The sequence below is a fragment of the Hydra vulgaris genome, chromosome 03 (assembly GCF_038396675.1).
Source record: "Hydra vulgaris chromosome 03, alternate assembly HydraT2T_AEP".
In the NCBI taxonomy this organism is placed as follows: domain Eukaryota; kingdom Metazoa; phylum Cnidaria; class Hydrozoa; order Anthoathecata; family Hydridae; genus Hydra; species Hydra vulgaris.
This window is the reverse complement of record NC_088922.1, coordinates 55501723-55518168: the sequence shown is the minus strand read 5'-3', so window position 1 is coordinate 55518168 and position 16446 is coordinate 55501723. Positions and strand designations below refer to the sequence as shown.

The 16446-nt window shown below is 28.1% G+C and overlaps 1 protein-coding gene across 1 annotated transcript in view; it reads left to right on the top strand.

Annotated features, from left to right (window-relative positions):
* Positions 1-16446, top strand: part of LOC105848180 (kinetochore protein Nuf2-A) — a 65374-nt gene that overhangs the window by 45954 nt on the left and 2974 nt on the right. Inside the window, exons 10-17 of the mRNA XM_065793730.1 lie at positions 253-315; positions 2364-2477; positions 2595-2653; positions 2777-2861; positions 2985-3091; positions 9129-9216; positions 13960-14034; positions 14114-14185. Coding sequence (XP_065649802.1) covers positions 253-315; positions 2364-2477; positions 2595-2653; positions 2777-2861; positions 2985-3091; positions 9129-9216; positions 13960-14034; positions 14114-14185 — 663 coding nt within the window. The remainder of the gene's footprint in view (positions 1-252; positions 316-2363; positions 2478-2594; positions 2654-2776; positions 2862-2984; positions 3092-9128; positions 9217-13959; positions 14035-14113; positions 14186-16446) is intronic.

The following is a 16446-nucleotide window of genomic DNA, read 5'->3' as shown; positions in this document are numbered from 1 at the left end:
TTGTATTTGTACATGAATTTTTATTTTGAAGCGCAAATGTAAAACACACTTTTTTGGGGGTTCCAATGTAGGGTACTGACAACTGGGGACTCGGGTTTGCATTTTTAAGTTGTTTTGTATTTTTGAGTGTTTTTTTCCGTGTGTCATAATAGATCTTTTTATGTGTACTACCTAGCTTTTTTTCGTATTTTTTATGTGTCAAAATTTAATGCTTGAAATTTATTATTTTGCAATTATGCTTTTATGATTAAGGTTGATTATGCAGCCAGTGTTGAAGAAAAGAAGAGAGAAGTAGAAGAAATTCAAAATTTTTTGGTAAAGTGATAAATTTTATTTCCAAAATTTCATTTCAATACTATCTTTTTAATTTAAATTTCTAATATAGAAATATAGAAATATAGATAATAATATAGATATATAGAAATATAAATATTAATATAGAAATATAGAAATAATAAATAGGAAAAATAAAAGTTCCTAATTAAGAGTTTTTAATATTTTAAAATGTTTAACTTTATTTTGTACAAAACTACAAGTAGTAATAAAACAGACAATCAAATTCTTTTTCATTTCTACTTGTACTTTTTTTTTGTACAAGTAGAAATGAAACAGCCAAGCAGATTGTGATATCAAAACTAAAATCCTTTAAACTTTGTGCTTTAAAGGTTTAATTAGTAAATCATTTAAGCAAAATAATTGATTAATCATTGTGTTTTGACTTTTCTGAGCTTGTGAATTCATTCATTATCAGCATTATTCATGGAAAACAAACTCTACTATGCTTGCTTCAATTATTCAAATGTTAAATCTTGTTATCCTCTTATTAAACATTCATAAAAATTAGTGAAATTATTTATTCACTTTTTGTCAAAGGATTCTGAAAGATATACCATAAGTACAGAACGTAAAAAAACTCTTTAGAGTGAACTTTGACCTTGGACAGTAATCAAGAAAATAGGCATAAAGAGTAAAGCTGTTGAAGACAGTCATGTTTCATTATCAATATATATATATGTTCATTTTTAACATGTTTATTTATTATTATTATTCATTATGTTATGTTCATTTTCAACATGAGAAAATAATTTCATCTAAATTTTTTAAAGCAGTTTATCAGAATTGTCTAAAATTTAACTTTACAGAGAAAATCTACCGAAATGTCTAAAAAAGTCCACGCGAATTAAAGAAGTTGTTAGAATATAGAGATAATAGAATATGGAGATTCAACTTAAAGAAAGATAACATAAGTTTTTTTAGGACATTTTTATGTTATCTTTGTATTTGATTGAAGTATGGAGGTTTTTGATTTATGGAGGTTTAAATTCGGGATAGTACTGTGTGTATCTTTTTTTATTTAATATTTACTTAAGTGTTAGTAAAAACTCTCTATTCTACATTTCATTTACTTTATCTTAATCAGACTTCATCTTGTATATCTTTGTGTTTACTTTTTATTGCAAGCAAAAGGCACTAAATGATGCTGGTAATGTTTTTTTTGTGCTTTTTTTAATGCTTTTCTTATGATTTTTTAAATTTATTTATAGTTGCTGAAACAGTATACTTTTCAGAATCAATTAGTTATTTTGACAAAATGATTTTTAATAATGAAAACTAATTTATTATTTAGTTTAATACAATTTTCTCCAAAGTAAGCTCTCCTAATGACTAAATAGCCTTACCTGCCTTAATATAAAGTCAGTTTATTCTTATGACCAGGACATGGTCCTTGTAATTGTTTTTGTGCCATGATCCTTATAATTGTCTTGTTTAATTAAATAATTTTAAACTATTTAAATAAACATAAACACTTTTTTGTTAAAAATAAATAGAAGTTAGCAATAAATAAAATTTGAAATAAAATAAAAATGGAAAAAAAGGACTATTTTATCTCACAGCTATACAATAAAAAAGAATTATTATCTGAAATTTGTTATTTTTTCCGAAAAAATTTCAGTGAAAATTTTACTATATATTTACTGAAAATTTTGTAGTCATATTTTTTTGTAGTTGTTTGTTATTTTTCCCTGATATTAAAATTTTGTAGTTCTATATAGCATCTTTTTAGAACTTTGGGAGAATTTAAACAGGGGATAAGAGGCAACATATCAGGAAGTGACATATCAAGAGGTGACATATCTCTTTGCCCCCTGTTTAAGTCTACCTTTAAAAATCTAGCACTAGTCACTGGTATTTTTTTTGAGTTACTTTATTATTTTTTTTCTTTTTATTTCTACATCATCAATGTTTAATCTTTTAGTTGTCCCTGTTTAGTTGTCCCTACTAAAAAAAATCCCAGTTTTCTTGTTTATAAATGTTATTTTTAAATTTATGCAGTAAATATTCTTTCTGATTTTTTTTTAAAGATTTTAGCGAAAGCCTCAAAGTCTATTAGTCAGGCGCGAGCTGCTTTAGAAGAACGGGTATTAAGAAAAAAAAATTTGTCTGTCAAAGAAAAAATGATTGAAAATTTAATCGAGGTAAATATTTAAAAAAACATAGACATAATGATAAAGCAAATTGAGTACTATATAAAATACCAACAATTATGTATATTTAAAACATCAATATAAAATAAGTATTATTTTCTTATTTAGAATGTTCCATCTTTTTTAACTATGATACAAGAAGTTCAAACTGACATGGCTCAATGCAAGTATGCTTTTTCAATTTGTAACCACCAAATTGTAAAGCAAAACTAAGGTTTTTAAAATGATTTTTACTTGTTAAAAGAAAAAAAAATATTTGTTTTAATCTTTATTATTATCATTTTTTTTAGATCAATATTGTCTGCAATAGAAGAAATGAAGGAGAAATCAGACAGAATTAATTATAAAATTCAAGAAATAAATGCAGATATGGAGGTTATTTTTATGTTATCATATAAATCCTCAGCATTATAAGTGTCATTAGATATTATCTAATTTTTTTATGATTTGCAAATAACTTATTGTAATCAACAAAATACAACTATATTTTCTTTATAGAGTTGTAAAAGGCTTATAAGTCTCAATCAAGAAAGTAACATGAGAGCAGAGGCTCGCAAAACGAAGCTTCAAGAAGACTTTATGAATCGTAAAGCTATACAAGAAAAGTATAATATTTAATTAACTTATATGTCAGAATGACAATAAAAGTTGTTTTATAAAAATTATGCTCTTCTAAATGTTTTATTATAAAATGACACATTTTTGATATGTTTTAGATACATTTTATAAAATGACATATAAAATATCGTTACTCAAATTTTTATTTATTGTTTCTTTGAATCATAATAAGGTTTATACAACAAAATAGCCAAGTCATAAGACAATCAAATTTGAACCAGTTCATTCCATGGTAACTGTGTACTGACAACTGATTGTATATTGTCTTTGTTTCAAAAATTTCAACACACATTTTATCTTGAAACATAAAATTGACCCTGAATGAAGAAATAAGTTATATGGTAATGATCAATAATTAAATTTAATTTCAACTTAAAAAGCAAATTCTATAGCTGTTCCAGTTAAAAATATTTTGAAGAGTTTCTATAATAATATCTTTATTACTAAAGTTAATTTCAGGAATTATTGAACGATTATTAAGTAAACTTTGAAAGAACAAAATAAAGCGCAATTTTTATTAAAAGTAACAAAAATTTTTGTAAAAATCTTAACAGTTAATTTTAATGATATATATTCAGAGGCTTGATCATTTTTGGTTAAGACTGTCAACTCTGCAGGATTGCTTGGTACGAACTGACTTTGAAACATTGCAAATAGAGCACTGTTTGTAGCTAATACAAAACACCTCCCTTTACATTGACATCGGTCTTTGCATTTGAGAAATTATTTTTTATTATAGTTCAATTATTTTAATTCACTTATTTCTTTAACTTTTTTTCCTTCTCTTTTTTTTTCTTCTTTTTTTTATATATATATATCCATATTGTTTCATTATCCATTATTGTTTTATCCATATTTTTTTATTATCCATATTATTTAGTTACTCCTACAGTTTTTTTAGAGTTACATTTTTTTTTTAATACAAGAACTTGTTCTAAGACCTTGAGGAGATGAAATAATCTTTTTTTGTATTGAGAAGCCTGGGATCTAAGAAGATTGAATAGTTACTATACATCTTCCTCCTTGTTCAAATTTATTGTCATAAATGTGTCATAAATGTGTCATAAATTGAGTCCTAAAGTCCTGAGCATAATTCATAAATTGAATTTGGAACTTATCACTTACAAGGCGAGCGCACTACCACTTCAGCACTAAAAATCTAAAAATCAATAGTTATAAATTATCATTTTATTGCTATTGGTTAGATCAGGTCACCATTTTCAGAAGATAATTTAAAGTTCAGTAAAGTGCATGACAAGCACTTTTATATTTTACCCTGAATATTTTACCTATTTACCCCTTATTTATCATGAAAGTTTATGAAAAGTTGCAAAATATCATTTTCAAATTTGAGTGGCCACTCTTATTCTATTTAAAAGTTTTTATTAATTTTATTAATTATTGTTTTTATTAAAATCAACACCCTTATTCCCTTACAATAACACCCTTATTCTCTTACAATAACACCCTTATTCTCTTACAATAACACCCTTATTAAGATGCAACTTGATACATTTTCTTTGGTCTCAACCTGAAATTGAACTTTGGTTTAATTATATTATACTTCAACGTTTGATTAAAATATTTTTATTAGATGTACTAGTTTCAATATTGATGATTTTGAAAAATTTGAATTATAATTTTTATAATTTTTCTGAATTCTGACCTACATTTTAAGGTGCAAAAAAATCTACCTTATAAAGTACAGCTGAAAATCTAAAAATTATAAACGCAAATCTATTTACATGAATTCAAAATAAAATAATTAAGAAAATTTCACAGTATCAACAAAAGTAAAAAAAAGTCATTCCAAAAATGTTGCCATAAAAAAAAATTTACATTTTTAGGTGCATGTGGGTAATTAGGATTTATTTTGCAGATTTTTACAAAGTGTAATTTTATTATTTTAAATACATCTTCACTTCCAAGAAGGCTGCAAGAACTGCTATTAGAGTTGGAAGTTACTGGAAGAGAAAAGATGAAGTTTATTAAGCAAAGGTAATGATTAACAGATGGCAAGGTAATGAATAAAAGATTGCAAGTTATATGAATCAGAAGAACAAGATGAAGGGAGCAAATTCCAAAGATGATGATGATGATGATGTTTGTGGAAAAAAACTAAACAAATAGGCACTTAGGAACAGTAACAGTAAAAGTATGAGACTTAATTGACTGACAAGTAACACAAGAATGAATTTTAGTAGATGGCACAAAAGACGCCAGCTCTTTAAAACAGCGCCCATTATAGCATTTATAAAAATGACAAAGAGAAGCAACATTACGAAGATGTGACAATGGTCAAAGGTTGGCTGCAAGAGCAGTTACTAATTTTACAATGTGTTTTTGCACCTTATTTAAAAGAAAAAGGATTCAAAGATTCGCTCCAGATATGGCAACAGTATTCCATACAAGGACAGATTTGAGATTTGTAGAGATATAGAATTTTGAATATTGAGAATATTTAGAATATTGAGAATATTGAGAATATAGAGATTTATAGAGATATAGAAGAATAGAATTCGGAGTAAGAAAGTGGCAAGCACGATAAAATGATGCAACCTTAGTAGTTGCTAAGGCTTTACAATGGATTTGATATGTGTCATCAATATTGTGATAGTTGTTTTCATTAAATAGCTGAGTTTTTTTGGAGTTGAAATCCTCAAAGCACTGCATGTTCTAAGCTGTTACAGAGGAGAGATCAGATTAAAGATTGGCGGCTTGTTCTAAGCAATCAAAAAGTGAAGACTTTTTGTCAAGACAAGAGTATAAAGTTGATTTGTCAGCAAATGAGCCACTTTAGGTGTAAGAGTGTCAGGAAAATTGTTATTGTAGATAAGAAACAATACAGGATACAAAGAAAGAGCCTTGCAGTACCCTTAAAGTTACTGGACTGAAGAGTGAAAGAAGAGTGGAGTCCTTCAAAAATGATTTAAATACTGCGGTTAGAAAGAAATGATTTAATACTCCAAAACCTTTATATAAAGAAACTAATAATAGAGAGAATACTAATTGTAGGATAGTCGGAGATGTCAGTGTGAATTTTTAGTGCTTTTAATTATTGGAACCACTTATTTAGCACTTATTAAACTTATTATTTATTTAGCACTTATTTATAGTTTAGCAAGAGTTAAAAAGTGTTCTGGAAAACACTTATATAAGACTATGATGGAAATGTTGTCTGAACCACAAGCCGTAAAAAAAAGTTTAATTAAAAATTAACTTGGCAGCTGGAGTAATTTGGGTGTCTAGCAATGGGTTAATCTGTTTAACTTGAATGGCAGGAAGAGTATGGCCATTAGGTTCAAAAGTCAAATTAGAGGAAAAGTTCTTTGCACTTGACACTGTTGAAGATTTTCCAAAAATCTCTAGAACCTATCACAGTGGGCCAGAATTCACTTTTACTTGACAAAACTAATAACTCATCATATAAAAAAGATTTACGAATCATTTTTGCACTGTTTACTAATTTGAGGATTGCAGTTTAAATGGTGAGATTAGTTTTAATTTTGTGTTGCTATGGATACCTTGATTGCTTAGCAACCACATATTTTATTAACCTTAACAAGTTTTGGAAAAAGTAACTACTTTATTGGATTACTCCCATAATTACCACATTTTTATATTACAATTTCAGTATTTTTATACTACTATTTCACTACAATAAGTCAATTTAATCACAATTGTTGTAGTGGTACTATGGATTTTTTATTTGTTTGATAGTCATATCTGAAATGTCTGGCAATGGGTTATTTTGCATAATTACTAGCTTATGTAACTTTTCTTAAAGTATCAATGTTATAAACTAGACTAATATTAATGTGGCAGTCTGATTAAAAATTGTTTAATGCATTTAAAAAAATTATTAACACATTCCCAATTACTAATTTTAAGTATTTTTATGCAGTTCCAGGGCTCTATTTTATGTCATGAAACTACTACATAATGTATATAATAAGGAACCCAAAGCTTAAACTTTATTGTGTATATAATATAAAAATTTTTTAATAATTTTTCGAACCAAGCTTATATATTCTGATAATTGTAAAACAGCTTTAGCTTCTTTTTCTTTACCATCTTGGCACAAACTACAACCTGATGCAAACAGTAGTTCTTAAGATGAATATGATGTAATTAATGGTGTCAATCTTCTTTTCTTTGTTTTACTACTTAAAGTATCAAAATTCACCTGGAGCCTGCTAAATACTAGAGTGGGATAAGAGCAGAGTTTTCTTTATCAATGGACGCAGTTAGTAGAATTTTCTTATTATCAATTACAAATTGAATTGATATTGGTTTATTTTGCAGCCATTGTTTGTTATTCTCTTCAAATTTTAGAGTTTTTACATATAAACCTTTGTTTGATGATGCTTTATGAAATTAGACAGGTTAGACATATAAACCTTTGGAAGATGCTTTATGAAATTAGACAGGTTTTGGGTTTTTGCAGTTAAGTTTATGCCATTTACAACTGTATTCAAAATATTATGATTAGCTAAGTTCAACTTTTCTTGTATTATATATGAATAAATATCAATATTTTTCATGTTTTAACTATATGAAAATATGAATTTCATTTACAAAATCTTACAAATAGGTATTTTAAGAGATATAAATATTAAAATAAGTTTGTAGCACTAATCTAGGCTTGCTGAGACCCAATTATTACAAAACCATTTAGAATAAAATGCATATAATGTTGTTGCCATATAAAATCGGATTATTCATTTAACTTTTAAAAATCATTATTAGAGACACAGCATGATAGTTATACAAAAATATATACATTTTATAAAAGCTGAATGTTCAAGCTATAAAATGGTATATAATAATGTAATTTTTGAAACTGTATTTTTTTTTTACTTTTGTCCACCACCTGGCTCACTGTGCATCTGAGATAAGGATACTAGATTTAGTAAATTGAGAATAACATAGCTTAGCATCAGGCAGGACCTTTTTACATTGATTTCTTGCAATAACAAAAAGACATTTGTTCTCAAGAAAAATGTTCTTGAAAAAAAAAGGAAAAAAATTAATTTAGTTTAATATAGCAACTGCACAAGAAGGTGAAAATAGAAGTTTCCATACCTGCTTTAAACCAAGTTACATAAAAGAAGCAAGCTATATATGGATATAAAGATATGTTACTATTTATTTAGATGCTAGCATACAAAGTCATCACATATTTATATAAACTTTAGTTTTTATATGGTGCAGTATTTTCCAAAAGAGAAGATGGTGATCAGATCAATGTGTGGTGTGACTCTAACATGAAAAGAAAAGGAGCCTTAATCATAGACAAAGATTAGAAATAATTTTGTACCGAACAATGAACAATGTTTGTCAGAAAAGATTAAAGTGGTTTGGGTATCAGCATGTAAAGAGGTAGCAGCCTCAGGAGAAAATGATAGAAGTAGAAGAAAACTTGGCAAGGGTGTATTAGATATGGTATGAATGACCTTTAGTTAAAGAAAGAAGATGTTCAAGGTTGTTTATATTACAGAAACAGCATAAAATGGGAAGGCTAACACTTGATGATGATGATTAAGATGAAGATGATAATAATGATGATGATGGTGATTAAGATGATGATGGTGGTGGTGGTGGTGGTGGTGGTGGTGGTGGTGGTGGTGGTGGTGGTGGTGGTGATGATGATGATGATGATGATGATGATGATGATGATGATGATGATGATGATGATGATGATGATGATGATGATGATGATGATGATGATGATGATGATGATGGTAGTGGTGGTGATGATGATAATGATGATGATGATGTGATGATGATGATGATTATGCAGCCCTGGTAACAAACCTGGCCCCATTTAAGTTTCAACCCCTTAAACACATCTTGCTACAATTAAAGCAGAAGTTGGTAGAATTATGGGTTTAACTTGACTGGTACAAATGTATTATTAGGTTGGCATCAATATTTCAATTGATGGTGGTCTAAAACTATTTTAATGGATGTGTCTGATATTTATAAACAAATTTTTTTTTTTAAATAAATTTAATTTTATAGGAAACTAGAGAATGTTGTTAGTAAAATGGAGAAAAAGCAAGCTCAGATTAACATTGTTAAAGCTGAAGTTCAAAATGAAATAGATAAGGTGAGTTTTTTACCTTCTAACTGATAGACACATGTTGTCTTGTTTTAATTTAAAATCAAATATTTTTTAAGAGCTTAAACCAAAAACCAAAATAGTTGTGGTTTAAGTTCATTAATTGATCTTGAGAGTTGTAATTAGTATGTAATACTAATGCTATATTATGTAATATCGGTGTTAATTTTAGCTTGATGGATTTAAAACATATTTTTAAAGAAAATTATCAATTCTTGGGTTATATTCCGGCTAGAGGAGATAACTGTTGCTGTGCTACTAGCAGGAGTTTTTCTAGCCTGTTTTTGACAGCAGTTCAATTTATTTGAGTTAAATGTATTTCCATTCAATTTTAAAAATATCATTAATAATCTGCTGTTGTTCAGCCAGAAATAAATGATTTGTTTTATCTTTGATGGAGTTAACAAACTGCACAGAGTTAGCAAAGTGCACAAAGTTTATAAAAAACCTCAAATCATTTTTTGTCAGCTATTGTAAAAACTTATTTAAGGTTTTAATATCTTAGTTAAACATTTTTTTAATAAAATAATTTAAGTGTAGAAATATAATAGTCTGTATAGTGCAATACTTGTGCAAGATTGCACAAGATTATGATTAAGATAATTATATAGTGCAAGATAATGACTTGATGATTGCACAATCAATTTTTTGATCTCTGATCAAATTTGATCTCATTTTGGAAGTTCTCTAAAGAATAAACAGTTTTAAATAAGATGAATGCTTCATTATAATGCTTATATATAGTATATAAAAACTTAAAAATTTCTTTAGATTCCATGGTACTGTTTAAAAACTTAAAAATTTCTTTAGATTCCATGGTAATTTTAACATTTTCCCATTGATAGGTGTATAGGAAGGACACCAAACAAAATTAAAATAAGTTGTCCTAATTTGCTTTGTATCAATAAAGACATTTTTTTTTAATGTCAAATGTAAACATAAGGTTTTTTTTATTCTTCACACATTTTTTACATCACATTCAGAGGTATATTGTCATGAATCATGAACCAACATTTAAAAGCTCATACTCAAGCATACTTATTATTGAAACTCAAAAACAAAAGTATGCATGATTGATTGGTAGTATGAATTCATGGTTTGATGACCTGAATTCAATGTTGATAATGAAGTCTTTATTAAAATGTGTTTAGAAAATAACAAAATCAAAAGCAAAATAGTTTATCTCTTACCTTCATCATGAATAAAATACAGTTCCTCTTATTCAAGCATTAGGAGTTATTCACAAGAATTTACATAATAATTTAAATAATTGGCTTCTACTGAAGTTAGGTAGACTGGAAGGTCTACATCATAAAAATATTGATAAATCTAAAATGGTAAAACTCAAGGAGGTTTGCCATTTTAGATTCATCAATAACTGAAAAAGATACTTCTAAAGATTCTACTACTATTACTAAAGATACTACCAAGTCAATAAAATATTCGCTGAAAGTGGGGAAAAGCTTAAAGGTGTACTTCGATTTAAAGTGGGGAAAAGCTTAAAGGTGTACTTCGATTTAAAAGGGGTTTTGATGGTGCCTCTAATTGTATAAATAAAAATATATTGATACAAATATTGGAGATGTCCAAGTTGGAATAAAAGCTCTTTTTTAAACAGCTTTTGTTCCACTTAAAATAACCATCATGAAGGAAACAGCATGGTTAAACTAGAGGCCATCTAGTATAAGTTACCTTTATATCTGCAGTATTAAGTTTGGAACAAAGAGTTGACAAGAAATGAAGAAAAATATTTGTTCATACCTGATAGTTTTTTTTATATTGCTTTATTAACTTTCTCACTGTGCCTTTTTACAGAAACTTTTCCTTAAAAAATTATTTTATCAGAAATATGTGGGCAACTGTCTTGCAAAATAAACCAAGAGGCCGTATCTCCACTTTTTGTGATTCCGAGTAATTTGATTTTCAAATTTTAGGGCACAAATACTGACAGTTGATCATTTTGTAAAACATTTATTTTTTCAAATCTGATAGTAAATTAAGTCTTATTTTTATTAGAAGTAATAAAAATTTGTTTGAAAGGGTGGTTTAAATCTAAAAACGTTGCAAACTGAACCTAGTTGTGGACATGCAGCCTGCTGGTTTGCATTTTTTTTAAACTTTAATAAATGGCATTTTTCAGAAAGCAGTTTATATGATTACTCTTAAGTGATTAATACAAGGGGGGTTACACTTAAAGTTTTTATTCTTATTACTGATATATATTTCTATAACAAACGTCCCATCCATTGTTTTAAGCACCTAAGAGGAAGTAATTTTTTAAAATTGGAATTAAATATCTTTTCCAGAGTCGGTTAGAATTAGAATCTATTTTTACCCTGTTTCCTAGTTGTTAGCCCTTCATGATAAATTATTTTTTAAATATTTTTATGCAGTTTTGAAAAGCATAAAACCAAAAAAGATTCCAAAATATAATTTTTTGTTCCTGAGGGTTAGTTATGTTGATGCAAACACAATACAAATAATAAATAATACAAAACTAGTTTCAGAGTTTCAGAATTAAAAAATAATATATAAATATATATACTTAATTGTGTTGGTTACAATTTTTAAGCTGGTTTCAATAGTAAATATAAATTAAAGACTAATCCGAACATTCTGTTTTACTTAAAAATGAAATACAACAGCCTGCAAATTAAAATTTATAAAATAATTTTTTTTATTTGATCAAAAGTTCATAAAGAGAGTTAAAAAAAAATTGCTGCAGAACCAAGTTGTCAATAGAACTGAAAATTGCCGCAAACAAGAATTGATAATAGTTAACATTAAACACTAGGTAAATGTTTGTAAGACCAATGACATATATTCTTTGTCTTGAAGTGGCATGAATTTTAACATTGATTTTAGATATCCATAAACAAATTTTAGTTACCTGAGATTCATCTGAAACTATATGATCGAGTATAATAAGAAGAGCACTAGCTATACCATTTCCTGTTCGGCCACTAGTAAGTTCTGACCAGACTGCACTATAATTTTTTTTTGATATTGAGCATTGTGCAGTCAAATGAAAAACAGTCAACTTTCCTTTGTAAAAAAAGTTGGAAACGTTTGCTGTTGGTAGGCTGAAAATATTTTCCATATCAAAGCAAATAACACGCTTGCTTTTATCAAGTCTATCACAATGTAAAATGAGTTTCTAACATTGTCAGAAACTTGATTTGAAGATTTCTCATACAAGATGGTCATATTTAGATTTTCTTGAATGTAATCTTTATTTGTTATTTTGCGACAAAAGTGACTGTCGATTCTGGGAATGCTTTAAATATATGTACAGAATCTTTAATGTAATTATGTACAGAATCTTTAATGTAATTTCTTTAATGTAATTTAACCTTATGTACAGAATCTTTAATGTAATTTGGGACAGTTTGACTAGGTACTTTACCTCTTTTATACTGTTGAGGTGTTCCTATTGTTTTGTTTTTTGTTAAATGGTAATTTCTAATTCTCTTTTCATCAATATCTAGAGTACATAGATAAAATTCTTTGCAAACGCGTATAAGTTCATCAGAATCAATAAAGTAATATGAATAACTATGTTTTTTCAATTCTGAATTTTCAGCAAAACGAAACCTTTTTTTGTTCTCTACAATTGTAGTTCGGGAGTAAAAAAGACGTTTTTCTTGATCATTTAAAATCCAGTGTTGTTTGTGCAAAGTTTTTGATCAGCAATGCTAATTTTTAATTTACATTTAAAATGACATTGAGTGTGGTCTCTCTTACAGTCTTTTATAAATTTCCCCTGTTGTATTTTGCCATTTGACGCTATGTATTGCTGACCACTCTGTCTAAGTTTTTTTCTTATTTCTTTTTTCCAGGAAGTAGGGTCTCTTTTTCGTTTACGTGTAAGATTTTTCCCAGTTCTCCTGTGTTTTCTGCTACTTTCCCTGGCATCTCTGTTCGCATCAGTTTGATTAAGGAAATCATTTTTATCAATATGTTGTGATCAAATAACAATGATAGATTCAGAGTAGTTGGATTAAAGATTATGTATTCAATTGTAATTGAATGTAATCTTGTTCCTTTAAGTTTCTAAATTATTAAATATTATATATACAATAATAATAACAATATTAACAATTATAATATATTAAATATATAGAACTATATAGTAAGCGTTGAATAGTCTAAACAATTTGTGATTTTATAATTTAAAGAACTCTATATTTATATTCGTACCTTTGAGAGACTTCATCAGTAGTTTCATGGTACGCCGTTTTATTGATGACAAATAGAGTTTTAGCAGTTGTAAACAGCATAAACAAAGTCTTGGCTAATCTGATTGGTCAAAGAAGATACGGCCAGTTGATAATAACAGTCATCACTTTTTTGGACATACAGGGTTCTGGTTCTTTTAATATAACCCGAAGTTTTATGATTTTTGTGACTAGAATCACTCAAAACATAGATTTCATAATAGAGAACATTTTTTAGTAATAAACAGAAAAAAAGTCAAAACTGGATATACAGCCTCTTGGTTCTCGGCTGGCGAATTATAGATAAAAATCTTATTTTTGGATTCCAAAAATAGATTGCATTATGCAAAATTTCATTATCAAAAATTATTTCATTATCCAAAAATAGGTTTCATTATCTCATTAGAGTTATAGCTATTTTGCCTGCAAAATTATTTTAAGAATATAATTTTTTTTTTTTAATTTTTCTTTGTCTATTTTATTGTTTTTACTTTAAAAGTTTTTTTATTTATAGGAAATTGCAGAAGAAACAGATCATCAAAATGTCATAAAACAGTTAGAAGCTAAAAAAGAAAGTTTAGAGTTAATGGTTTGTTTTTTAATTGTGAATTTTGCTGTTAAAATAAAAGCGTAAGCTAAAACAAATGAAATAAATAAAACTTTTTTAGTGGGATCAATATCTAAATGAAGTGATGTTAAAAATTGAAGAGAAAAATAAAAAGCTCCTGATTCTTGCTTCGGTAACTATACATTTTTTATGTGTGTTTGTGTCTATATATATATATACATACATTATATTTTATTATATTGGTTTATTATATGGTTTAGTTCAGTTCGAGACTTTATCGAGAGTGTTGTGAGTTCCTGAAATAAAATTACAATATTTTATCTATTTTGCTTAACTAATAATATTAATTACAGTATTTTAAAAAAGTGATATAATTGCTAGTTTCAACGAAACTAATTTTGTTTGGAAATATAGGTGACAAAAAAATATATTTTCATTCATACACTGTATTAAAGAAAATTTAAAATGGCTGCAGTTGCAAAGTCAACATGCAGTTCTACAGCAAAATGGTTAATTGGTCAACCAATATCAATGCTTTCCCATCTTAAGCTTCCAACGATTTTGGAAGTATTAAAATGTTTTTTCTAGCACCATGAGGTGAAAGGATTGAGTATACATGAAAGTTCGGTAACAGTTATCAAATCAACTTGTGAAATTTGGGAAAAAGCTAAAATTCCTACAATTCGAAAGGATAATGCAGTTACAAGGCTTGAAAAATTTCATAAAGAATATACGGATCTATTAAAAGACAGAAACAAGAAATCAGCTGTTGCTAGAAGCAAAGTAACAGACTTTAAAAAGAGAATTATGAAACTTTTTGATATTGCGCCAACTAATGTTTTTGATTTAATAAAAATTGCTGAAGATCGCGATTTCCTCATAGATCAACGAGATGATAGAATGATAGGTCTTGGGTTCCATTAATAAAGATGATGCAGAGAAGGAAGAAAATAAAGTTTGCAGAGAGATAAGTTTGGATAAACGTTTGCAAAAAGAAGCGTTAAGGAAACAACGCTCTGAAGAAGTAGTTGTTCTTGAGAATTCAACTTCGCCTTCAAGTTCTGCTAGTAGCGATCATGATGATATCGTAGTTTTGAAAGGAAAAGATGATGTTGCAGAAAGCTCCGGTCTGAAAAGGAAGCCTTCTATAAAACAAATTATTACCCCTGAAGTTGTCGCTTCCTTAGATAAAGGAAAAGTAAGCAATCGTGTGGCAATGCGAACTATAGCAGCTACAATGCAAAGTTTAGGAGCTCCCATTGAAGAGTTCTCTATATCTGTTACTACTTTTCATAGGGCAAGAACTTATTATCGTGAAACTCATTATAATGAAACGATATATATATATATATATATATATATATATATATATATATATATATATATATATATATATATATATATATATATATATATATATATATATATATTTAGGGTATGCTTGAGGCATCAATATTCCTTAAGCATCTAAGGTAAAAAAGTCACTAAAGCAACTTAAAAAACAAGGCTTGAGATGGCGTCTTGATAAAAATACTCATCTTGGGCAAATGTTAACTGCGTCCAGCTAAAATTTTCCTGCCTTATGGCTTTTGGTTAAGTAAAGGCTAGAGACGGTGTCTCTATAAAAATACTCATCTAAGGCAGATGTTAACTGCATCCAGCTATTTTGTAGGAGGCCTCCTAGGCAAAGACTTTAAAGGTAAGCAGAATAATTCTGCTAACCAGACTCGAGTCCCTTCTTCATCTATTAGGCTGGCATAGATGTAATCCTGTGTTGCATTGTTTCCTGCCTAGGATGATGAATGCTGGAATGATTCTTCTCATAGGTTTTTGCTTTCTTGATAGTGGCTATGCAACTCTTCCTGTTATCTTCTAATGAGGGTACAGCTTTAAAACTCAGTTTAATGGTTTTGAGGCTGGCTGGTAGTAAGGTTTCCCGAACTCTGTGGTAGCTCTCAGGCTGATTTCATCAACAGCTGTAAAATATCAGAATATTAACAGTGCCATGTGCATGGATAGTGTCTTTGTGCTTTGGCGCGCATTATTGAGGCCACATAAGGAGCTCTATGCTACGACTTAATCAGTTAACAGGACTGAAAAAATTGCATAGCTCATTGCTTAGGAGGCCCTGCTCCATCTATGAATGAGTTAAGTTCTCTTTAAACTTAATCATGTCAAAAGTATCCTAAAATGTTAAACATAAAATACCATCCCCACCACCTAACTGTTTTAATGTATCTTTTAAAAATATTTGTGGTCTGCAAAGCAACCATCCATCAATTGAAATTTACCTCTTGCAAAATTCACCAGACTTGCTGGCCCTTAGTGAGACCAATTTAAGTTCCACTATTTCTTCTTCAGACCTCAGTGTTGATGGGTACTATTCTTTTTATTCACAAAGACTCCAATAGTCACATGCTTGGCTTGGGGATA